The 27,029-nt window shown below is 35.8% G+C and overlaps 1 protein-coding gene across 2 annotated transcripts in view; it reads right to left on the bottom strand.

The window, feature by feature from the left end:
- The window catches only part of LOC111154469 (progesterone receptor), a 98,352-nt gene that overhangs the window by 20,120 nt on the left and 51,203 nt on the right, over window positions 1-27,029 (bottom strand). The window contains exon 4 of one of the 2 annotated variants that reach the window (XM_022514080.1): window positions 7,986-8,291. The exons of the other annotated variant lie outside the window; for it this stretch is intronic. Within the exon in view, the coding sequence (XP_022369788.1) occupies window positions 7,986-8,291 (306 nt within the window). The remainder of the gene's footprint in view (window positions 1-7,985; window positions 8,292-27,029) is intronic. 2 annotated transcript variants of the gene reach the window in all.

Raw genomic sequence — 27,029 nt, 5'->3', positions numbered from 1 at the left:
TGAGGAGACTCAACATGATTTTCCAAAGTGATAGCACCAAAGTACATTCCCACCAATAATGTGTGAGGGTTCCTTTTTCTCCATATCTTTGCCAACACTTGGTATTTATTGTCTTTTTGATTCTAGCCATTATCACACATGTGAAGTGATATCTCTGTGGTTTTGGTTTGTATTTCCCTGGTGATGACTGATGTTGAGCATCTTTTCTTGGGTCTGTTAGCATCCGGATATATTCTTTGAAAAATGTCTGTTCACGTCTTCTGCCCATTTTTAAATTGGGCTATTTGGTTTTCTTGTTTGTATTTGGTGTTGAGTTGCATAAATTCTTTATATATTTTGGATACTTATACTTTATCAGATATGCCATTTGGAAATAGCTTCTGCCATTCAGTAGTTGTCTTTTAATTTTGTTGGTTGTTTCCTCTGTTGTGCAGAAACTTTTTATTTTGATGTACTCCCAATAGTTTATTTGTGCTTTTGTTTCCCATGCCTCAGGACACATATCAAGAAAGATGTCTTTATGGTTGATGTCAGAGAAATTACTAAGCTCTCTTCTAAGATTTTTATGGTTTCAGGTCTCACATTTAGGTCCTAATCCATTTTGAGTTTACTTTTGTGTATGATGTTAGAAAGTGGTCCAATTTCATTCTTTTGCATGTTGCTGTCCAGTTTTCTAACACTATTTGTTGAAGAGACCGTCTTTTTCCAATTACATATTCTTTTCTCCTTTGTTGAAGGTTAATTGACCATATAGTTGTGGGTTTACTTTTGCAGTTTCTATTCTGTTCCTTTGATTTATATGTATGATTCCATGGCAATACCATACTGCTTAGATTGTTTAGATTGTTCCAACTTTGTATTATTTCTTGAAGCATGGGACTGTGAAACCTTCAGCTTTGTTCTTCTTTCTCAAGATAGCTTTGGCTCTTTGGGTTTGTCTGTGGTTCCATACAAATTTTAGGACTGTTTGTTCTAGTTCTGTAGGAAATGCTGTTGGTATTTTAATAGGGATGGCATTAAATCTGTAGGTTGCTTTGGGTGATTTGGACATTTTAACAATATTAATTTATCCAATCCATGAGCATGGAATATCTTTTCATTTGTTTGTGTCACCTTCAATTTCCTTCACTGATTTTTTTTAAATTTGCAGAGTACAGATATTTCACCTTTCTTGGTTATGTTTCTTCACAGATATTTTATTCTTTTTGGCACCATTGTAAATGGGGATGTTTTCTTAATTTCTCTTTCTGCTAATTCATTATTGATGTATAGAAATGTAACACATTTCTCTATATCAAGGTTTTCAATTAGCAATAATCACGCCTCGGATAAACCTCATTGGCTACGAAACTGCCACTGTGCAAAGCTTCTCTATATCAAGGTAATGCCAGTCTTGTAGAATGAATTTGGAAATTTTTCTTTCCTTTTAAATTTTGGCACAATTTGAAAACAAAAATGTATTAACGCTTTTTAAAATGCTAGGTAGAATTTACCTGTGAAGCCAACTTGTCCTGAACTTTTGTTTGTTGAGAGTTTTTCTGATTACTGATTCAATTTCCTTACTAGTAATTGGTCTGTTCAAATTTCCTAGTTCTTTCTGATTCAGTTTTGTAGTTATATGTTTCTTGGAGTTTATTTATTTCTTCTAGGTTGTCCAATATGCTGATATGTAAGTTTTCATAATATTTTTTTACAGTCCTTTCATTTCTGTGGTGTTGTTATTTGTCCTCTTTCACTTCTGATTTTATTTATTTTAGTCCTCTTTTTTCTTGGTAAGTATGGCTTAAGATTATCAGCTTTGCTTATTTTCAAAAGAACAAGCTCCTGCTATCATTGATTTTTTTTGTATTACTTTTTAGTCTCTATTTCATTTATTTCTGCCATAATGTTTATTATTTTCTTCCTTTTAATAGCTTTTAGCTGTTCTTTTGTTATCTCTTTTAGGTGCAAGGTGTGAGAGTTTTCTTGTTTCTTTAGGCAGGTCTGTATTGCTATAAACTTCCCTCTTAGAAATGTTTTGGCTGTGTCCAAAAGAGTTTGCACAGTTGTTATCAATTTCTTTTATCCTGTGTTTAGAGAGATATATTGAGAGAGAGCACAAGCAGGGGGAATGGCAGGTAGAGGGAGTGGGAGAAGCAGGCTCCCCAATGAGTAGGGAGCCTGACACTGGACCCTGGGATCATGACCTGAGCTAAAGGCAGACACTCAATTGACTGAGCCACCAAGGCACTCCTTCTCCATGTGTTTTTTTTTTTTTTCCCTCTTTGATTTCTTGGTTGATCCATTTATTTTTTAGTATCATGTTGTTTAGCCTCCATGTATTTGTGTTCTTTCCAGATAATTTCTAGTAGTTGATTTCTAGTTTCATACTGTTCTGGTGGGAAGATGCATGATATTATATTTCAGCCTTCTTAAATACTGAGAATTGTATTGGGGCCTAATGTGATTTATCACAGAAAATGTCAAATGTGTGCTTGAAAGAATGAGTATTCTGCTGTTTTGGGATGAAATATTATGTATATATTTGTTAGGTCCATCTGGACTAATGGGTTACTCAAAGCCATTGCTTCTTGATCATCTGTCTGGATGACTGATCCATTGATGTAAATAGGGTGTTAAAGTCATTATTATTGTATTACTGTCAATCTTGCCCTTTATGTCCATTAAAATTTATTTACTACTTTAGTTTTTTGGTTGTTTCCATTTTCATGGTAAATGTTCTTTAATCCCTTAACTTTCAGTCTGCATGTATCTTTATGTCTGAAGTACCTCTTGTAGACAGCATACAGGTGAGTCTTTTTTTATCCATTCTATGTCTTTTGATTAAAGTATTTAGTCCATTTGCATTTAAAGTAATTATTGATAAGTTGCTTTTTTTCTCTGTTCCTTTCTTCTCCTCTTGCCCCCTTCCTTATGCTTTAATGACTTTCTTTAATATTATGCTTGAGCTCCTGTCTCTTTTTTTGTATGTGTGTCTATTACAGGTTTTTAATTTGTGGTTACCATTGGTTTCACATATAACATCTTATGTGTATTGCAGTGTCTGTTAACTTGATGGTGACTTAAGTTTGAACACATTCATGTCCTACATTTTTACTCCCTTCCTCATTTTCTGTATACCATGTCATATTTTACATCCTTTTATTCTGTGAATCCCCAGACTAATTCCTGTAGATATAATTGATTTCATTGCTTTTGTGCTTTAATCTACAAACTGGTCAATTTACTATTATTTCTTCAAATAAGTCTTCTTTCCCCTTCTTTCTGTTTTCTTCTTCTGGATTCCCCATAATAGGAATATCACTACAATTAATGATGTCACTGAATTCCCTTAACCAATTTTTATTATTTTTTTTCATTTTTTATTTTTTCATTAGTCATTTTCCTTTTTGTAGTTCAGCTTGTTTACCATCTATCTTCCAGATGCTGATTTGTTCTTCTACATTGCCTAATATGCTATTAACTCTCTCTAGTGTATTTTTTTTGTTGTTGTTTCATTTATTAAATTCTTCATCTCTGACTGGTTCTTTTTTTTTTTAAAAGATTTTTATTTATTTATTTGACAGAGAGAAATCACAAGTAGGCAGAGAGGCATGCAGAGAGAGAGGAGGAAGCAGGCTCCCCGCTGAGCAGAAAGCCCGATGTGGGGCTCGAACCCAGGACCTGGGATCATGACCTGAGCCGAAGGCAGCGGCTTAACCCACTGAGCCACCCAGGCACCCCCTCTGACTGGTTCTTTTTATATGTTCTATCTCTTTATTGTAGGCCTTACTGAGATCCTCCACTCTTATTTCAGGTCCACTGAAAACCTTTATGATATTACTGAATTCTTTATTAGGCATAATACTTATTTCCATTTCATTTAGTTCTTTTGTTGTTATTTTGTCTTCTTTCATTTGGGATATATTCCTCTGCCTCATTTTGTCTAACTCTGTTTATAGGTATTAGGATGGTCAGCTATATCTCTTAGTATGAAAAGTAGTGGTCTTGTGATGAAGAGGTCTTGTAGTACCTGTTTGTCAGTGTCCCCTGTTCACCAGAACAATGTAGTCCAGGGACATCTCCTGAATATGGGCTGTGTAAACACTACTGTTGTGGCTGAGCCACTAGCTGACTGGGCTTTCAGTCCAGCAAGCTGCATTGACTACCTTTACCTTCTGTGGTTTCATAGTACAGGGTTTGGTGCCTGTGCTTTTATGGGGTATGTCTGAGATAACCATGGGCTTGTTGGTGGGCAATGTCAGCAATCAGGCTAGCTGTCTGCACTCTGTGTGTTGCAATTATGTGCACACCAATTGTCAGAGTACTCTCTGGTTGGAGCTGTCAGTCAAACCACCTATTTCCATCCAGTGTGTTTGTCACAGTGGAAGGCTGTGTGGCTAGCTAAAATGTTCAGCTGCTGGAACTTCCCATGTGCTGGTGTGTGGGGTTATTTCCCACTGTCTGCAGGTGAGGAAACACTTTGGAGTGGCATCAGTCCCTACTGGAGATGCTTGCACACTGTGTCAGGGCAGGAGCTCCTTTTAACAAATGCTTGCTGAAGTGGGCAAGACGGATGGGGTGAGTCTGCAGTGGAACATGATTTAGGGCACATGATGCTAACAAGATAGATGGTGTTCCTGCTGATATCCACAGTGCCTAGTAAATTAGGCTGGAGGGAGGGAGGAGAGATGGTATCTGCCAGCTATTTTGTTCCTGAAGAAATCTCCTGTAGATCTATGTCCCTCTAGCCCATGCTCTAAGATTAGTAAATTACTCTTCACATATACCCCAGGCACTATTCAAACTGCTATTAAAGGCTGTGTTGGGTTGGTTGGGTTATTTATTGTGCTAGCTCTTTAAGGAGAGAAGTTCAGTTTCCTATGGCCTTTTGACCCTCTCAGAGCTAAGCCCACTAATTTTTAATGTACCCAGAGTTAGGCACAGCTGATTTTCAAAGCTTGCCAAATTAAGGCAGACTAGATGTTACTCATCTTCTCAATGCATGTCCCTTGTGCTGAGGTGCCTGGTGGGTCTGATCTTGTAGTTTCTCCATGCTTGTGATGTCTCTCCCTTTTGTGGTTAGTCTTGCTGGGGTTTTGGCTCCCAACCATATCTCTGCCCCTCTTCTCCTTTTCTATGTGGCCTCCTCTCTGTGATTAATTAAGGAAGCTATGTTCTTCCATACTTCACATCATTTTCAGAGTGAGTTACACAGACGTAGTTGTTACTTTGGTGTGCCCCTAGGATGAGGTGAGCTTAAGATCCTCCTCCTCCATTCTCCTAATCTTTGTCTTGTTCATTTTTTAAAAATTTTGCAAATACTGTGTCACTTCAAGCTCCAAATAAGAAAATATTACTCACTGAACTTATAGCTAAAAGTCAATGTAAAATCATTCACATAATAGATACAATATGTCAGACGCAGTGTATCTTAAGACAATATTTTAAATGTGCTGTCATGAGGCTAAAGCATCCTGCAAGTCTCCATTATACTGGAGCAACGATATCTCTAAAATATCATGAGAGAGATGTCAGATAAGCTGCAATTACCATAGTGGGTCCAAGATAATAGAAGAGCATAAACAAAGAAAAAAAGAGGAGGCCCTGATCAGGCAACAAGCATCCTTTCAGGGACCTGCAGATACATGCCTTGGAGCCCTCAGGCATACCATCACCTTTGTTATGATGATTATTTTGTATCTGATCTCAATCTGACTTCCAAAATACACTTTCTTATTATATTGACCCATCAACATGTTTTACTAGCAGCATCTTTTTTTGTACTACAAGTAAGTAAACTGACATCCTGATTTATTAATAGACCTCATATAATGAAAGTTTATCTTTTACAGACCAAGTTACATGTGAATGAATGGATAAAGTAAATTTGTCTCATGTGCAAAGCTGAAGATCAAAAGCTAGGATATGTTGTACCAAAATGTGTCCATACCATGAGCCTACATTTCTGGCTTTTTAACACTACTGTTTAGGTCATGCAAACAGAAGGTATGCAATAGCCACTTACTGAGTGAATCAGGTGAGTAAAAACTGTATTCTGGTTTAAAGTCAACTGGAAGGTTTGACTTTACATGCATGAGTCCTTTCAAAGAGTTCAATATAGTCACTCTGGTTCATTGACTATTCTCATCATTCATGCAGTATTTTTAAAAGATCATGGGTCACACAATTATTTGCTAATCTAAATTATCAAACTAAACTATCAAATAAGCTTCCCTTATTGTTACATTACAGTTAATGGAAATGGTACCTATAATACTGGTGGATGTCATCATTCTTTTTTCCTTACATACAGATAACATTTTGCAACACTAAAAGAGTTGCTGGTAAATTCAGTATAAAAATTTCCTCTCACTCTTTTTGAGAATGTGAAGATAAAAAAATCTTCACAGGTAAATCTTTCAACTTAAAGTGTTCACTTAGCTTTTACCCAAAGTGAATAAATTATCTTTTAAGCTATAATTGGGTATTTTCCAACTTTGCCAACTGATAGTAGAATTTTTTAAACAGTAAAGAAGCTCCAAAATGTTAAAAATATAAACTATAACAATTAAAATCAAAGAAACCACCTTTTCTAAATAATATAAAAACTGAGAAAAGTTAAACACATAAATACTCCTATTTTTAAACAAAGTTCATCCTTATTGTAATATCTCAATTTAATAAAGATCTATTAAAGGTGATAACAGTACATCAAAAACAATGAAGTACTGCATGGCAACAAACATAACATAATAAATAAATAAGGAACTAAGTAAGTAAGTAAATAAAGGTGATAACAACTTTACAGTTAAGTTTTAAAATCTCAGAAATTTTCTAATGGAAAAAAAATTACCTGCCCAAGGCTTTCAGCAACAATGAAGCTAATAAGAACCTGGGTATTTGGATTTTTCTATGAAATTACCTTATCTCCATTAGAATAGTGAGTTTTATTAATTTTTTCTCAACACATATTTTTTAGAAGATTCAACAGGAATCTATTTTCTTTCTGTTTCAAATAACCTTGATTTTTGAATAACAAGTCATCTGTTGAATTTCAAACCTTTGAGGTAAAATGATAACAGAAATATATTAAGTGAAATTGACAAAAAAATTCTTTTAAAAAGAATATTGAATTTACCTGGAGACTAAAATGGCATATGTTTAATTCTTGATCAGATACTGGAAAAATCAACTGATTTAAAAAAATGTAAGGGTATTTTTGGTGTGAGGAGAATATAATTTTTAAAAATGCTATATTTTTAATTATGGGATTAATGCTTCTACAAAAATGGATATCCATGTATTCTCCTGGCTCTGTAGACTCAGATTTAGCCAAGTAAAAACTTCATCATTGTATGGAGTTGTGCTGAGGAAGCAAAACTAGTTTTTAAATAAAGTGACTTAAATCCTTTCATGATGGTACAAGCCAGATTCTTACTCTTTTACACCTTGTCTGAGTATAGAGAAAATAGTGACTAGAAGGAAGTTCATTTCCCTATGTCCAATTTATTTATATATGTTTATAAATTATACTTCTTAACTAACTTTAAATATCCCACTGTACTCTGAATACTATTTTTGATATGTTATGTGAATAGATACATTCAGTTTTATTTTTAACTATTTGAGGTTGGTTAAAGTAGCACTTAAAATGAACTCGACATTTTTAAGAAGATGGAGAATTTCTTTTTCTCTGAACTACTATTACACCTGTGCTTGAACACATAAACTTATGCTGTTCCTTAACTGCTTCATGCATGTAATTTTGGAATCATCAAGACTCAAAGTATCATCTATGACTTCTGTATTTCCATAGTACACAGTAGGGTTCTAGATAAGAAACACATTATTTAAGATCCTAGGTAAGTATTTTGAACTGCTGAAATGCATTATATAACATGCTGTTTACACAATGTTTAATTTATTATACAGACTTTAACAATCGACTTGTATAAGAAATATAAAATTTTCATTCTATGCTACTATATACAAATTATTATTACCTGGCAATGATTTAGACCACTTGACTACTGAGAGAAGTTGCCGCTCGCCTAGTTGGTTAAGACTCGTCAGCAAAGAACTGGAGGTATCAGGTTTGGTGTTGTCATGTCCTGCATAGATCACCTCTGGTTCAATGCTCATTAGCAGGTTAATCAATGGAGGGATCAACTGTATATCTTGAGTTGGTGAAAAAGAGATTCTTTGGCTTAGGGCTTGGCTTTCATTTGGAATGCCCACAGACTGTGGGAGAGCAACAGCATCCAGTGCTCTCATAACTCTGACTTTATTGAACTTCTTAAATTTTCGACCTATAAAAAAAAAAGAAAAGAAAGAAAAGATCATGTAAATACATATCAACCAAATCTTTCAGCAGATTGTTATTTTTCTTAAGTCTTAGAATATAGCATTGTAGGTTTTAGCATCAATCTAATAAAATGAAATGGAATAAGTAAAATGTTAGGTCTCAGACTTGAATTAAAGAATTAATTACACCAGCATTCCCTGGGTTTGTGTGGTGTGAATATTTACACCAATATCTAATGGAGGAGTATGGAGCTTTGCAGCAATATATATGAGAAGACAAATGGCTTTCAGTAGAGACTAAGCTCAGAACTGGAAAATATTTTGATAGGACTGCCTCCCAAAAGCTAATGCTACAGACTACATTACTTAAAACATAGTTTTCAGTAAATATGGAATCTTCTTTTGGGTTTTAGTCTTTTAGGAATCTGTTGAGGGCTAGCCCAGAGTAGCATAAGATGATGGGGTATGAGGATCTTGAGCTCACTTTGTCCCATAGACGTACTGTGATAATAGCTACATCTATTCAACTAACTCTGAAAATGACCTGAAGACTGGCAGAACAGACCTTCCACAGTTATTCATGGAGAGGAGGGCATATTGAAAAGTGTAAAGTTCCCAGTTCAGCTGGGAACTGAACCTTTGGTGGGACTGACCACAAAAGGGAGGGACATCACAAGTATGAAAAGAAAGAGGATCAGACCCCACACTATACACTCCCAGCACTGGGCACCTGCACTGGGAAGATGAGTCCATATAACATTGGGCTTTCAGTACTAGTATGGTTTAACTTCAAGAGCTATAAATATCAGTGGGTTAATGCCCATTCTTGTGGGAACTAGTATAAACACTCTATTTACCTTGCTAAAATTGTATGCCTAACAATGACATTCTCCTGTGGACCTACCCCATTTAATCCCACCCACCTCAGCAGATATCCCTCCAAAGTATCTCTGGCCCTGGGAAGGGGTCGAGTGTTGAGGGGAAAGAACTTCATATATTAGCATGTTCACAGTTCTGGCAGCCAGTCTCTTAGCTGCCCTTGCAGGGAGTAAGACTTAACCTTCATGCACCTGAAATTATGGCAGAGTGGCTAATTGCAGACATTTGATTGACTGCTGGCGCCACCCAGCAGTGAGCCCACAGTGACCTCAGATAAGACCCTCAAAAGTGTTGGGACCAAACCCTGTCCAGTGCACCCAGCAGGCAAACTGGTTCATTGCAGTTGGCCCGGCTAGAAGAATTGCAGACCAGTCACAATAGTAGGTACACACAGCACACACAGGGACAGCCCTGGAGCACCTTGTTTTGGTGACCAGGGAAGATTGTGCTACAGAGTATCACAGGACATCTTCTTCATAAGGTCGCTACTTTCAATATCAGGAAATGTACTTGACCTACCAAATATATACAAACAAATACAGGGAGTTAGGCAAAATGAAGAGACAGAAAAATCTCTCCCAAATGAAGGAACAAGACAAAATTACAGGAGGAGGAAGCAAGATGGCGGAGGAATAGAAGACTGAAATATCATCAAGTCCCAGGAGTTCAGCTAGATAGTTATCAAACCATTCTGAACACTTACAAATTCAACAGGAGATAGAAGAGAAGAGCAGCAATTCTAGGAACAGAAAATCAACCACTTTCCAGAAGGTAGGACTTATGGAGAAGTGAATCTAAAGCCACAGGAAGAGAGACCATGGTAGGGAGGGGCCAGCTCCCAGCAAGTGAAGAGAACAGTGGAGCACAAAATTGAAACTTTTAGAAGTCTGCTCCACTGAGGGATGTTGCTTCATAGGCTAAGAGGGGGTGGAGCCCTCATGGGGACAGTGTGGTCTCAGGAACCATGTGGTCTCAGGACCCGTGGGCTCAGAGAAAGACTGGGGGTGTCTGAGTGTGGCAGAGCTCCCAGGTATTGAAGCAGGAAAGCCAGTTACAGAAACAGGCTGAGGAGTGTACTCTCAGCTCGGGATTACCTTAAACTGTGATCCAAGGCACAGTCCAACCACTGCCTTTCAAGCAGGGACCTCATAAGTAGCAGATCCAGAAAGATCTCCTACTTCCTCCTTCAGGAGGAGCTGCATGGGAGTACTCTGCAGGAATTTGCTGGGTTCTGAGACTCCAAACGGGGCCATGTGCCAGACATAGAAATGCTCAGTCACAGGCTGGGTGAGCTCAGAGTGCACTGGAGACCAGGGAGATGGGAGGGATTGACTTCTTTTCTCAGATGGCACACTTAGGAGTGGAGCTCCAAGCTCTAGGCTCCTTTGGGTCAGAGATTTGAAGGTTGCCAAAAAAAAGCATTCAGGGAACAAAAGGAAAAGGGAAAGCATTCAGGGAACAAAAGCTACCAAGAGTGAAGCCAAGCAGATTACATAGCCTGGCTAAGTGGCAGTGCAATTCCACCTCAGGCAAAGACATTTGAGAATCACTGCAAGAGGCCTCATCCTCAGAAGATCAGCAAGAACATCCAGTCAAGACTAAGTTCTCTAATCAATGAGAACTGTGAAACTCCAGAGCTAGGGGAAAGCAACACATAGAATTCATGGTTTTCTTTCCATGATCCTTTTAGTCTTTCAAAGTTAAATTTTTTAAATGTTATTTATTTCTTATTCTATTTTTTTAACTTATCCTCTTTTCTTTTTTAAGTTTTTTTTAATTATTTTATCTTATCAATGCCTTTTAAAAAATCCTTTAAAATTTTCATTGTTATAGTCATATTTTATCCCTTCATTTACTTGACCTTATTTTTTGTATACATATAGGTTTCTTTAAAATTTTGGGATACAATTTCTCCTAGTAAATCAAAATATACCTTAAATCTAGCACATGGCTTTATTCTAGTCTCCAGCCTGATTACATTCTCTCCTCCTTTTTTTCTTTCTTTTGCTTTCCAAAAAACTTATCAATTCCTTTTTTTGAATCTTTTAAAATTTTCATCTTTACAGTCATATTCCATCCCTTCCCCATGTTTACCCTTATTGTGTGTGTGTGTGTGTGTGTGTGTGTGTGTGTGTGTAGATAGATATCTATATATATTTTTTTCCCTATAAAATTTTGGCAGGTAGTTTCTCCAAAGAAACCAGAATATACCCAAAATCTAGTGGGTGGCTCTTTTCTATTCACCAGTGTAATGTAATATATATATATGTATATATATATATAATTTTTCCATCTTTTTAAAAGATTTTATTGATGTATCTGACAGACAGAGATCACAAGCAGGCAAAGAGGCAGGCAGAGAGAGAGGAGGAAGCAGGCTCCCTGCCGAGCAGAGAGCCCAACGCGGGACTCAATCCCAGGATGCTGGGATCATGACCTGAGCCGAAGGCAGAGGCTAAACCCACTGAGCCACCCAGGCGCCCCTAATTTTTCCATTTTTAAAATATTTTTTCCCCTTTCTTCTCCCCCATTTCATGTCTTTCCTGATTTTGCTAGCATATATTTTTCTGCGGTCTTTGCCACCCTTTTAGTATTTTGTTCTCTCATTCATCTATTGTTATCTAGATAAAATGACAAGGCAGAAAAACTTACCACAAGAAAAAGAACAAGAGGCAGTACCAATGGGAAGGGAACTAATCAATATGGACATAGTAATATGACAAACAAGAGTTCAGAATGATGATTATCAAGGTGCTAGCTGGGCTCAAAAAAAGCATGGGAGATATTGAGAATGCCCTTATGGATAAATAAAAGAAATAAAATATAACAAAGTTCAAATAAAAAAAGATATTAATGAGGAGCAATAAAAAATGGAGGCCCTTACTGCTAGGATCAATGAGGCAGAAGAGAAAATTAGTGATATAGAAAACCACATGATGGAGAATAAAGAAGCTGAGCAAAAGAGAGACAAGCAACTACTGGACCATGAGGGGAGAATTAGAGAGGTAAGTGATGCCAAAGATGAAACAATATTAGAATAATTGGGATTCCATAAGAAGAAGAGAGGGGGGCAGAAGGTATATTGGAGCAAATTGCAGTAAATAATATGGCAAAGGGAGCAAGCATCAAAATCCAGAATTACCTGGATCCCCAAACCAGACAAAGACCCTATCAAAAAGAAGATTTACAGACCAATATCCTTGATGAACATGGATGCAAAAATTCTCACCAAAATACTAACAAATAGGATCCAATGGTACATTACAAGGATTATTCACCATGACCAAGTGGGATTTATTCCTGGGCTGTAAGGTTGATTCAACATTCACAAATCAAGCAATGTGATACAATACTTTAATAAAAGAAAGAGAGCAAGAACCATATGACAGTCTCAATAGATGCTGAAAAAGCATTTGACAAAGTACAGCATCCTTTCCTGATCAAAACTCTTCATAGTATAGGGATAGAGGATACATACCTCAATATCTTCAAAGCCATTTATGAAATACCCACAGCGAATATCATTCTCAATGGGGTAAAACTTAGAGCTTCCCCCTAAGGTTAGGAACATGGCAAGGATGTCCATTATCACTGCTGCTATTCAACAAAGTACTAGAAGTCCTAGCCTCAGCAATTAGACAACAAAAAGAAATTAAAGGGGGGGCACCTGGGTGGCTCAGTGGGTTAAAGCCTCTGCCTTCGGCTCAGGTCATGATCCCAGGGTCCTGGGATCGAGCCCCACATCGGACTCTCTGCTCACTAGGGGGCCTGCTTCCTCCTCTCTCTCTGCCTGCCTCTCTGCCTACTTGTGATCTCTGTCTGTCAAATGAATAAATAAAATCTTAAAAAAAAATTAAAAAAAAAAAGAAATTAAAGGCATCCGAATCTGAAAAGATGAAGTCAAACTCTCACTCTTTTCAGATGATATGATACTTTATGTGGAAAGCCAGAAGACTCCACTCCAAATCTGCCAGAACTTGTACAGGAATTCAGAAAAGTGTCAGGACACAAAACCCATGAACAGAAATCAGTTGCATTTCTATATACCAGCAACAAGACAGGAGAAAGAGAAATTAAGGAGTCAATCCCATTTACAATTGCACCCAAAACCATAAGATACCTAGGAATAAACCTAACAAAAGAGGCAAATAATCTGTGCTCAGAAAACTATAAAGTATTCATGAAAGAAATTGAGGAAGACAGAAAGAAATGGAAAAATGTTCCATGCTCATGGATTGGAAGAACAAATATTGTGAAAATGTCTATGCTACCTAAAGCAATCTACATGTTTAATGCAATTCCTATCAAAATATCATCCATTTTTTTTCAAAGAAATGGAACTAATAATCCTAAAATTTATATGGAACCTGAGAAGACCCCGAATAGCCAGAGGAATATTGAAAAAGAAAACCAAAGTTGGTGGCATCACAATTCCAGACTTCAAACTCTATTACAAAGCTGTCATCGTCAAGACAGTATGGTACTGGCACAAAAACAAACACAGAGATCAATGGAACAAAATAGAGAGCCCAGAAATAGACACCAAACTCTATGGTCAATTAATCTTCGAAAAATCAGAAAAGAATGTCCAATGGAAAAAAGACAGTCTCTTCAACAAGTGGTGTTGGGAAAATCGTACAGCCACATACAGAAAAATGAAACTGGACCATTTCCTTACACTATACATGAAAATAGACTCCAAATGGATGAGGAACCTCAACCTGAGAAAGAAATCCATCAAAATCCTTGAGGAGAGCACAGGCAGCAACCTCTTTGACCTCAGCCACAGCAACTTCTTCCTAGAAACATCACCAAAGGCAAGGGAAGCAAGGGCAAAAATGAACCACTGGGACTTCATCAAGATCAAAAGCTTTTGCACAGCAAAGGAAACAGTTAACAAAACCAAAAGACAACTGACAGAATGGGAGAAGATATTTGCAAATGACATATCAACTGACAATGCAAAGGGCTAGTATCCAAAATCTAAAAGAATTTATAAAACTCAACACCCAAAGAACAAATAATCCAATCAAGAAATGGGCAGAGGACATGAACGGACATTTCTGCAAAAAGACATCCAAATGGCCAACAGACACATGAAAAAATGCACCACATCACTCGGCATCAGGGAAATACAAATACAAATGAGATACCACCTCACACCAGTCAGAATGGCTAAAATTAACAAGCCAGGAAATGACAGATGCTGGTGAGGATGTGGAGAAAGGGGAACCCTCCTACACTGTTGGTGGGAATGCAAGCTGGTGCAACCACTCTGGAAAACAGCATGGAGATTCCTCAAAAAGCTGAAAATAGAGCTACATTACGACCCAGCAGTGCACTACTGGGTATTTACCCTAAAGATATAAATGTAGTGATCCAAAGGGGCATGTGCACCTGAATGTTTATAGCAGCAATGTCCACAATAGCCAAACTATGGAAAGAACCTAGATGAATGGATAAAGAAGAGGTGATATATATACAATGGAATACTATGTAACCATCAAAAGAAATGAAATCTTGCCATTTGTGATGACGTGGATGGAACTAAAGGGTATTATGCTTAGCGAAATAAGTCAATTAGAGAAAGACAATTATCATATGATCTCCCTGATATGAGGAAGTTGAGATGCAATGTTGGGGATTTGGGGGGTAGGAAAAGAATAAATGAAACAAGATGGAATCGGGAGGGAGACAAACCATAAAAGATTCCTAATCTCACAAAACAAACTGAGGGTTGCCGGGTGGAGGGAGAGGGTGGTTGGGCTATGGACATTTGGGAAGGTATGTGCATGGTAAGTGCTGTGAAGTGTGTAAACCTGGTGATTCACAGACCTGTACCCCTGGAGCTAATAATACATTATATGTTAAAAAAATAATAATAATAAATAAATAATTAACTTACAAACTCAACACCAAAAAAAAAAAAAAAATAGACATTTTTTCCAAAGGAAGACATGTCAATGGCCAAAAGACATATGAAAAGATGATCAACATCACCAATCATCAGGGAAACACAAATCAAAATCACAATGGAGTTATCACTTCACACCAGTCAGAATGGCTCGAAACGATAGGACAGAAAAATAACAAATCATGGCAAGAACGTGGAGAAATGGGAACCTTCCTGCACTCTTGGGAATGTAAACTGGTGCAACCACTGTGGAAAACAACACATGGGTTCCTTCAAACATTAAAAATTCAGTACTTCAACTGCTGGGTTTTTACTCAAAGAAAACAAAAACACTAATTTTAAAATATATATGAACCCCTATGTTTATTGCAGCATTATTTAAGTAGCCAAAATATGGAAACAACACGTGTCCATTCATAGATGAATAGATAAAGATGATGTGATACACATAAACATAGACACATAGGAATTGACTTAGCCATAAAACAGCCTGAGATCTTGCCATTTGCAACAACATAGATGGACCTTTAGGGTATTATGCCAAGTAAAATAAATCAGACAGAGAAAGACAAACACAATATGATTTCATTTATATGGGAGGTTTTTTTTTTCCCCCAAAATATTTATTTGAGAGGGGGAGAGAGAGAGAGAGCACAGAGTACAGGAGAAGAGGGAGGGGCAGATCCTGCTGAGCAAGGAACCCAGTGGGGGATGCAGGGCTCTATTCCAGGACCTGGATATCATGATCTGAGCTGAAGGCAGATGCTTAACTGACTGAGAAACCCAGGCACCCCTCGCTTATATAGGAATCTAAAAACAGATTCCTTTTTTTTTTTTAATTTTATTTTTTCCAAGTTCCAAGATTCATCATTTATGAACCATACCCAGTGCTCTATGCAATACTTGCCATCCTTAGTACCCACTACCAGACTCACCTAACCCCCCATCCCAGTCCCCTCCAAAACCCTGTTTGTTTCTCAGAGTGCAAAGTCTCTCATGCTTCATCTCCCCTCTGATTTCCCGCAATTCATTTTTCCTTTCCTTCTCCTAATGTCCTCATGTTATTCCTTATGCTCCACAAGTAAGTGAAACAATATGATAATTGACTCTCTCTGCTTGACTTATTTCACTCAGCATAATCTCTTCCAGTCCCATCCATGTTGATTCAAAAGTTGGGTATTCATCCTGATGGAAGTGTACTATGCCACTGTATATAGGGACCATATTTTCTTTACCCATTTGTCTGTAAAAGGGCAACTTGGCTCTTTCCACAGTTTGGTGATTGTGGTCACTGCTGCTATGAACATTGGGGTACATATGGCCCTTCTTTTCACTACATCTGTATCTTTGGGGTAAATACCCAGTAGTGCAATTGCAGGGTCATAGGGTAGCTCTATTTTTAATTTCTTAAGGAATCTCCACACTGTTTTACAAATTGGCTGCACCAACTTGCTTTCCCACCAACAGTGTAAGAGGGTTCCCCTTTCTCCACATCCTCTCCAACACAAAGTCTTGTTAAGTTTGGCTCTTCTAACTAATTGATGTAAGGTGGTATCTCAATGTGGTTTTGATTTGAATCTCCCTGATGGCTAATGATGATGAACATTTTTTCATGTGTCTGTTAGCCATCTGTATGTCTTCTTTGGAGAAGTGTCTGTTCATGTCTTCTGCCCATTTTTGACATGATTATCTGTTTTTTGAGTGTTGAGTTTAAGGAATTCTTTATAGATCTTAGACATCAGCCCTTTGTCTGTAGTATCATTTGCAAATATCTTCTCCCATTCTGTGGGTTGCCTCTTCATTTTGTTGACTATTTCTTGCGCTGTGCAGAAGCTTTTTTATCTTGATGAAGTCCCAAAAGTTCATTTTCACTTTTGTTTCCTTTGCCCTTGGATACATGTCTTGAAAGAAGTTGCTGTGGCTGATGTTGAAGAGGTTACTGCCTATGTTCTCCTCTAGGATTTTGATAGATTCCTGCCTCAGGTTGAGGCAGTATCTTCGTGTATGGTGTAAGAGTTTATCTTTGTGTATGGTGTAAGAGAGTGGTCAAGTTTCATTCTTCTGTACATAGCTGTCTAATTTTCCAAGCACTATTTATTGAAGAGACTGTCTTTTTTCCACTGGATTTTTTTTTTCCTGCTTTATCAAAGATTGTCTGAACACAGAGTTGTGGGTCCATATCTGGGCTCTCTATTCTGTTACACTGGTCTATGTGTCTGTTTTTCTGCCAGTACCATGCTGTCTTGGTGATCACAGCTTTGTAGTAAAGCTTGAAATCAGGCAATGTGATGTCCCCAGTTTTGTTTTTCTTTTTCAACATTTCCTTAGCAATTTGGGGTCTCTTCTGGTTCCATACAAATTTTAGGATTAAAAACAGGCTCTTAAATATAGAGAACTGGTGGTTGCCAGAAAGAGGGTGGGTGAGGGGATGTGTGAAATAGATAAAGCTCATTAAGAGGTAAAAACTTCTAGTTATAAAATAAATAAGTCACAGAGATGAAAAGTAGAGCATAGTGATTATTGTCAATAATATTAGAATGATGTATGGTGACAGATGGTAACTACACTTATTGTTATGAGCTTTGATTAATGTATAGAATTGTGGAATCAATATGTTGCATGCCTGAAATTAATATAATATATGTTAATTATACTTCAATTAAAAATTAAGATATAATAACTAAATTTAGGAAATAAAAAATCACACTATATCAGTTCTAATAATTACCATTTCAAAAATAGAAAGTAATATTCTATCACAACAGAGGTGAACGTTATAAAATAAGAAGAAACTTAAGAAAAACATAGGACCTGTATTAAAACTATAAAATTCTGGGGGCAACTGGCTGACTCAGTTGGTTAAGCATCTTCTTTTTTGCTCAGGTCATGATCCCAGGGTCCTGGGATGGAGCCCTATGTTGGGCTCCCTCTTCACTGGGAACTTGCTTCTTCCCCACTCATACTCTCTCTCTTTCTCTCAAATATAAATAAAACCTTTAAAAAAGAAGCAAAATTTTTAAAAGGTATAAAATTCTGTCATAGGACACAAAACAAATATGTGAATTAATGAAGAGACATATTTCTGGATTGAGAACCTTAAACTATCACTCGTGCTCAAATTAATACATAAATATTATGCTGTTTCAATCAGAATCCAGTATTTTTGGAACTGGGATTGATGGTTTTACTGTTCATTGAGAAGAATAAATGGTTGTTAGAGTAGCCAAGAAAATTTTTTTGGAAGAGCAATTGTGATTTCAATATATGCCAATCTGTTCATTACAATTTATAATACTATTATTACAATCCAACATGGTGGAATTATATAAATATTTGTATGAATGGACATAGGGACAAATAAGATAGGATACAGAACCCAGGAACATATGCCAAATATGTCTAGTATCTTAATGTATGTTAAAAGTGGTGGGTGAGAGGAATTTTAATTGGGACATATGAAGGTTACAGGGAAAGCAGAAAACATAAGTCCTCAGCATCCATTTTCATAGTAAAATGGTAAAGGACACCGAAACGAGGATCATATGGTCACACTACTCCCCCCCACCACCACCACAATTTGGCCTTCTAAGTTTAAATAGAGACAACCCAGACAAGAGGTAGAATAGAGAAAAGTAATGGAAAACTCGGAATTATTTTTGGAGTTACTGTTCGTATTCAACTGAGCAGAAACAAATGTACACTAATCCCTAACACCTTCTATCCTGCATCTCTGTTTTATTTTTTCTTAGCATTTATCATGTTCTGGCAGGCTACAATATTTTATCCTATTTTTTTTAATTGTTTCTGTCCTCAACTAAAACATAAACTCTTTGATGATATCACAGTATCTTGTACATAGTAAGAATAATTTTTTTTGAATAAATCAATAATTGCACAGCAACAAAAACATCTTTGCCACAAAAGTGTCTATAATAATTAGGTCTTCTGACATATAACTTCTGTTCTCTGAAGAATGAGAAGAAATCTAAAGGGAATTTCCCTCCAGCAAAAGATACAATGTAGGGCAGAGGATCTAGGAATTTCATAAAATGTTTGGGGTTTGCATATGCTTGCACTTTGGCTGTTGATGTTATTCTACCATAGCTACATTTATGTCTCCAACTACTGTTTCCCTGTCTTCCATACCAAAAACATAGCAAAGATTTCGAGTCTTCTAGCTGAAATTATCAGGGGATAATCAAAGTAAAAAGAAAGCCAAAGGGAAATGTTTAACAATTACTAAGTCAAATAGCAGGCCAGGATAGAATTATATAGACTTAAATGTATAGTAAGTAGCAGACATATCATAGAGAATTTAAGCAAAACTAATTTTAGAAATGATAAAAGGAGAATGTAAAAATTAAAAATCAGATGAATACAAGTTGGAGGAAGAATTATGGTAGGAAATAGACCTAGGCAAAACTTTCCCTATATTTCAAAAATAAAGTGACATCTAAACTTCAAGAATTCAAAGGAGAGAAATATAACATCAAACTAAAGATGCAAGAAATTACAAAATAAAGTAAGCTGAAATGGGAGCTGAAAAAGAAAAAAAAATTAAAGAAATAAGCCATTATAGATTAAAAAGCCTTATTAGAAGAATTAAAAAGGAGAACTGCCAGTGTTAAAAAAAGTAACCAGAGACATGATGTTGAGATTTTTAAGAAAAATCACAAAATGAGGTATAAGAACTAAAAATTAAAGTCAGGAGAGAAAGGGTAGTTGGTGTGGAAGACTGAAACCAGAGAGCTAAGATACTGATTCTTATTGGGGGCCATGAAAAAGGGAAAGAAAACATAAAACAAAAAATTTCTGAAGGTAATAAAGAATACTTTGCTAATATATAAGAAGACTTGAAGTTTCAAATACAAAAAGGTGTATTCTGTTTCAGAAAAAAAATAAGGATTAAGAAAGAGCTAAGTATTGATGAAATTACTGAAATTCAATGATTAAGAAACACAGGCAAAAGACCCAGGTCATCAACAAAGGAAAGTCATTAGAATCTAATTTTGTCTTCATTTACATTAGATGCCTAAAAAAACCAAAGGCAACATATACAGATTTGAGAGGTGAGGGGCCCATACCACAAACTGGTGAATATCTTTTGTAAGTTCACCATACTCCTGTAGTCATGGGGTCTATCCCAAACAGTTACCAAAGTACTTCCAAAAATCAAAACAAGTAGGACATTCTTCTACAAAGGTTAAAAAAAATCAACTGAAATATTTTCAGTCATTTACCAAATTTTCCTGCCATGTAAAATATATACATTTCCTTTCAGATTATGTTTCCAGGGGAAACATATGGTTTGGGAACATAAATATATATAATAATAATATTCAGTAACCATTACATTAAGTACCTCTACTATTTATGAGTCTGTAAATTAATGTCAATTCCAAGATACCTGCTTTGATTTTTCAATGGTCCCTACAAAAAAAATTAAAAAACTTTTAGAAGATATAAGAATATAATTTGCCTTAAAGTTAAATATTTTGCCAATGATAATATCTGCATAAATGACTCTAAGACATAAAAGGTATTTGAAGGCACAATTTGCTAAACTTTTTTATAGGCCAGGCACCTGTGTGCCTGGATATCTAAAGGATATCCTTTAGAGCTATCATTTCATTTGCCCTCATAACTTTCATTATGTGGTCTTAATGGAAAAGAAAATAAAGATGTGTAAAAGTTTCAGTGTGTTCCTGAGGTCCTGCAGCTATTAGTGGGGAAATTTATGTATTATTTTTTAAGTTTAAATTCAAGTTAGTTAACATACAGTGTATTATTATTTTCAGAGGTAGAATTTAGTGATTCATCAGTTGCATATAACACCCAGTGCTCATTACATAAAGTGCTCTGCTTGATCCCCATCACCCAGTTACCCCATCCTTCCACCTATCTCCCCTCCAGCAACCCTCAAGTCATTCCCTTTAGTTGAGTTTCTTATGGTTTGCTTTTCTCTTTTTGTCTTATTTTATTTTTTCTTCCCTTCCCTATGTTCATCTGTTTTGTTTCTTAAATTCTACATATGAGTGAAATCATATGGTATTTGTCTTTCTCTGACTGACTTATTTTGCATAGCATAATAATCTCTAGTTCCAGTCACATTGTTGCAAATGGCAAGATTTCATTCTTTTTGATGGCTGAGTAATATTCCTTCATAGACATACACACATCTTTATTCATTCATCTGTTGATGGACAACATTTGGGCTTTTACCATGCTTTGGAGATTGTGGACACTGCTGCTATAAACATTGGGGTTCATGTGCCCCTTTGAATCACTACCTTTATATCTTTTGAATAAATAACTAGTAGTGTAATTGCTGGGCTTAGTGGCAAAATTTAAATCAAACCCTATTTGTTCTGACTCTACATCCTTATTCTTATTACAATGCTATACCATCTCCTACAGAAGTGTTTTAAAATTTTATTTTTAACCTACTGATAATATTTAAAACTTTAAAGTAGGTTTAATATATTGGATTGAAATTAGCATAAAATTTTATGTAAATTTCTCTTACTGGCAATGTAGAAAATTAGGTAGCTTATTAATCTCCAGAACACCTAATATGATGAATGAAGTGTAACTATGCAGAGATAAACTTCTTTTAATGCATAGATACTTTTAAATGCATAGATAAACTTCTCAAAAAGTCAGCAAAGTATCAAGGAGTCCAATATGAAGACTCTATATCCACTGACAAAGGGACACGAGAAGAAAGCATATCTGTTTCATCTCCTAGCTCAGTATGGAAAAAAAAAAAAACACCTCTCCTCTGAATTCTTAATAATAATAAAAAAAAAAACTCTCCTTTGAATTCTTAATCAAAGGCCTCCTTCACCCAGATTGGCAGTTTGAAATTATTCTATCTGCATTGTATGGGAATCCTGGAGGCAAAAAAGTAAATATGAAAAGTGTTCCTTCATTGATTAAATCCTTAAAGTGCCTGGAAGAATAAATAAAAATTCTCTGGAGAGAAACTCCCTCAATTAAGGCCACACAGGATTTAAAAAAAATATTAAGCTGTCCCAACATGAGTTTATAATCCAAAATTACAAAAGGCACAATGAGTGAGAAGTAGCAGAGATAATAAACAGGGAGCTGGAATTGGCTCACAACAGCCTATGAAAACTTACTAAGTATTCAGGAATATTGAGAGTTGGTTTTTAAAACATTAGTAGCCTGAAATTTGCTATAAAGGAGTATTTATACTACAATCATGGGGAAATTCTATAAAGAATAGTGGCATTTTTTTAAACGACTGTGATACAGTGGCATAATTAGATCTGGAGTTATGGGACTTTGGAATTACTGACTACAAATATTTGCAACAACTTTGTTTAAAATAATTGAAGTTATATGAAAAAAAAGAATGGAAACACAAAAAAGGGAAACACTAGTAAAAATAAGATAGATTTATAAAAAAACAAGTATAATGTCTAAAAAAAAGTACTAAAATGAAAAGATAGTAAACTTGAAGACAACTGACTAAATGACACAGAATATAGCATAGGTATATAACAATATGGGAAATGTTAAGTAAGATACAATATATAGAAGACAGAATGGATGAAAAAACAGAATGCGCTAACTAATATATGTCTAGTAAGTATTCTAGAGTTAGAAAAAGGCAATGTGGAGGGAGGTAATATTTGAAGAATACTGGGAAGAATACTCCTGGTGTTTATGAAAGACATAAATTCTCAGATTTAGAAATCATGATTTACAAGTAGAACAAATGAAACTAATTTAAAATTGAGTGAACTTGGAGAACCAAGTATAAAAATGTTTTATATAAATATAGAGAAAATATTGCCTCAAAGAAGCTGTTAGATCAATTGGAGAATTTGTAGAAAAAATGATACATGCCAAAAGATAATAGATGAACATCTTTAAGATGTAGATGAAAAAAAGTCAACCTAAAATTTTTAAATTACCAAAATCATCATCCAAAAATGAAGATTAAATAATGATATTTTAAATGGAAGCAAATGAGTTTATCATTAACAATTTCCCACAGAAAGAACTTATAAAAATTTTATTTCAAAAATAAAATAAAATTCAGTTATTAACTGAATGAAAGACTGAGTTGGGGGGAAAAAACAATAGATAAACATATAGGTAGACCTTTCGGAGTGAATAAAGTAATAATGATCACTAATTCTGGAACATGACTGAAATGAATGTTGTTTACTTTGTCATGGCCTCTCTGTTATTTGCTTTTATTTGGGGCAAAAAAATATTATATTGAGTGGATGACATAAGGCGTTCATGTGATAATGCTGGGCTTACTGCATGGAGGCAAGGGAAGAGTATTATACTGGATATTAAAATGTAAGTTTTATGACAGCCAGAAAGCTTTTTGGGAATTGGATGAGAAAATAGGTGGTAAAGATCAGCAGACAGGGAATGGTGCAAATCAAATCCTTTGATATTACGAGGATCATAATAAGCTTTGCTGTAGTTTTTGTGGATTTATAGGCAATTATCCTAATAGTAGCTATAAGAAATCATGTCTAGATATATGTTTTTACTTTGGGTTAGCAAAAAGATGATGTTGCTGGAATCAGTACGCTGAGGCTATGCTCTAACAACTCCTTTTAGCACTGACTTATCTCGCTTTTCCTTTTTCAGATTCCACCTCTACTTCCCAGATGAAAACAATATATCTGTGTTTTTGCTGAAAAAAAAAATACAAATACTAGATAATAGGAAATATGAAATTAAATTAGGTATATGAATTTGAATTAGGTAATTAGGGAAAAAAAAGCTCTACTAGAATTGTTTTAAATCATTCAACTAAAGTCAGACTACAAATGGGGAAGAACCTTTGTATTCCTCAATCCTGACTTTTTACTGAATGTGGAAATAGGAGACAGTATCAGATACTATTGAATAGTTCTAGCTGGCATCCATAAAAGCAGTCCCCCAAAACAAAAAACAAACAAACACCACAAAAAAACAACCCCAGGCAAACAAACAAAGCCAAAGAAATGAGAATGAATGCTCTAAGGAATATCCTTATCTACCATGTATGAAATGGCATTTAGGGTGAACAATCGGGGAGCAAACAGAAGACATTAATTGGCTAGAGGTTTCAACTCAGTGAACTGAGGAAAGAGTGTGAGGTACTGTCTTGGGATGGTGGTTGCTGATTCAAAGACCAGGGTTTGAGTAGAAAAGGAAATGCTCATAAGAGGAAGACCATGAGAGGTCTAAAGGCATAGGTGGCAGCTGTCACCCAAAGAAATTCCTGCATCAAAGGGAGAGCAGATGGTTTCAGTTTTTATAGTAATCAAAGGCATAGACTAAGTTTCTATACCTCCACAAAAGGTACTGCTCAGGAATTTTGGTATTCTTCAGAAAAAAAAAAAATTGAGGCTTATTGTCTTCAAGTGTAGGAGAAGAAAAAAAGAACACACCTTTACTACATAACCCATAGTTTGTAGCCCAGAAAATTACTCTCTTTGCCAAGAGACGTGGGGATAAATCTAAGGGTAGGAGGAGGTAGGGGATAGACTAGCTTTCTAACATAACCTTTTAAAATCTGAAGAAAAGGCTCTCTAACAAAATAAATAAAAAAATAAATAAATAACCCTGTTAAAAATCCCAGCTTGAAAAAATCAGCTAACATTAACTATGCATTTAATCATTCTTTTACACAGAAAGCTACTTATTTTATAAGAACTAATTACCTTTATAATAAGTTAGCATTTTTACCACAAATGCAAAATACAGAGCTCTATTCATTTTAGAATTTTTTGTGAATCATTACACAAACATGTTTTCCAAAGGAAAGAAGTTAGAAGCAGAATTTCTAAATTAGAAGATATATTACCATCCTTCAGTGTGTAACTATCTTTCCTACTTGGTGCCGTATGGCAATGAACAAAATGCAAGAGTTCACTGTGACCTGGTGAAGGCAAGGAAGTGATTCATTAAAAATAAGAATTATATGCAACTAAGAGACCCAATAACTCAATCACAATTCTTATAATCAGAACATGTGGAGGCCAAGAAAAACAAGGCTGTACCCACCTCGAGTCTAGCCCTGATACAAGTATACCCATCTTGGCAAAGCAAAAGCTGGCACCTTGCACCCCCTCTCCACCCGCTCCCCTCCCCTCGGTAAATATGTGTGACATTCCTCAGCCACCACTGGCTGCCCTAAGAAAAACAAATAGTTAACTTGCAGAGATCACAATCCTGCAAGACAGGAGTCTCCCTTGATTTACAAATGTCCTAGAGATTTAACAATAGCCCAATTTCCAGAGGCAAATAACTCAGTTCCCAAGCCCTAATGTCGCCCTCCCCACCATGAAACTGAAGGAGGCTGAGGCAGAAGGAAATGGAAATAAAGTTAAATTTCTTCTAAACCCAAATCTCACTAACAAGGACACTTGATAGGAGAAGTGTGAAACTTAATCTCTAAACCTCCAAGATAGTGTCAGCAATCATTCCCAAGATAAATCATTCCCATCTAAAGGGTCTCATGAAAAGATTTTTTATTACTAGTAATAAATAACCTTTCTCCCAACAATAGCTAGCCCTCAAGGTCCTGGAGACCTTGCTTCCAAAATTCCTTAGAGACTAACATCATCCCCTTTGTCCTCACCCACCACTGAGTCCACCCCTAATCTGCCTTTAAAAACTCTGACTGTAATCTGGTTCGGGGTCCAAGTCCCTACTCAGCTGCACCGGGTATACTTGGGCCCAAGCTTAAGCTTGTCGAATAAACCCTCATGTGATTGCATCGGTGCTTGGCTCCTTGGTGATCTCTCAGAGGCGAAAACTCGGGCATAACAGAACATAGTTGCTGAAGCTGGTAAGAACAACCTGCAATAACTACGTCATGACATCCCAAAACTTTAATATTTTTGACTTCTACCATATACTTTATTAAGTCTTTAAAAATGTTTCAATGTTCTCTCTTTGTTTCATCTTTTGTTATTTAAATGTCTCTATATCAGAAATGAGAAATCTCAAGGAGTGATAAACAAGGAAGGAAGGAAGGAAGGGAAATCTTGCATTTCCATTTCCAGTAGTGAATTATTACTTAAGTGAAACTCTTCTAATTAAGGAAGAATCCAACCAGGAGCAACCCTGATTATCATCCAAAAGGATGTTCTCACACTCTCGGTAGACCAGAAGTACATTTCCCCTTACTCCAGAAATTTAATACAGAATTAGTAATTAGAATCTAATTAAAAAAGAGTAACTTCATGATTTGTAAGAATTGGATTATTGACTCTATAGACTTTTGCTACCAATTCTCTCAGGCAGATCATTGCCAGTTTCATCCAACTAATAAACCTCTGTGAAAATCTGTTTATCAAATAAGTAATGCATTTTGTATTTCTAAATGTGTGATGTGACCACATATAATACTAGAATTCAATCACTCTTTCATATATGCCTGAAATACAGGAAGTACAGGAAGGCTATTTCCTTTTTTTTTTTTTTTAAATCTGAAAATTATCCCTCAGAAACAAAGTTACTGCGTTATATATTAGTCCTATGAGCAATGTAACATTATGAAACTCTAAATTATTTTGAATGGCAATATGCTGCCAAAGACAAATTAAACTGAAATAACTTCAAACAGTGGTAGTTTGGAAGGTTTGTAGAGAATACCTGAATTTTTTAAAAAGAGGCAAAGAAATTTGTTGAGGAATTAGTCTGAGTTTAGGGAAGAACATACCAAAAGCTTCAAAGTATCTGTTAATATCTTATTTCTTACAACAGAAATGAAGAAAATATAAAAAATGATCTGATATTAAAAACTGAGTGATAGATACATAGGTACTTATTTATTTTAATTAATTTGGCAGGCTTAATATATTTTATAATTAAATAATACAGCAAGTTGTTATGGGGAATCATTAAAAAAACTCTTATGGGACAAATATTAAAATAGTTATATTATGTAGATGACTATATTTGG

Source organism: Enhydra lutris, unplaced genomic scaffold (genome assembly GCF_002288905.1).
Source record: "Enhydra lutris kenyoni isolate GAN:26980312 unplaced genomic scaffold, ASM228890v2 scaffoldscaffold37, whole genome shotgun sequence".
In the NCBI taxonomy this organism is placed as follows: domain Eukaryota; kingdom Metazoa; phylum Chordata; class Mammalia; order Carnivora; family Mustelidae; genus Enhydra; species Enhydra lutris.
The sequence above is the reverse complement of the archived record's forward strand: the minus strand, read 5'-3'. Positions and strand labels throughout refer to the sequence as shown.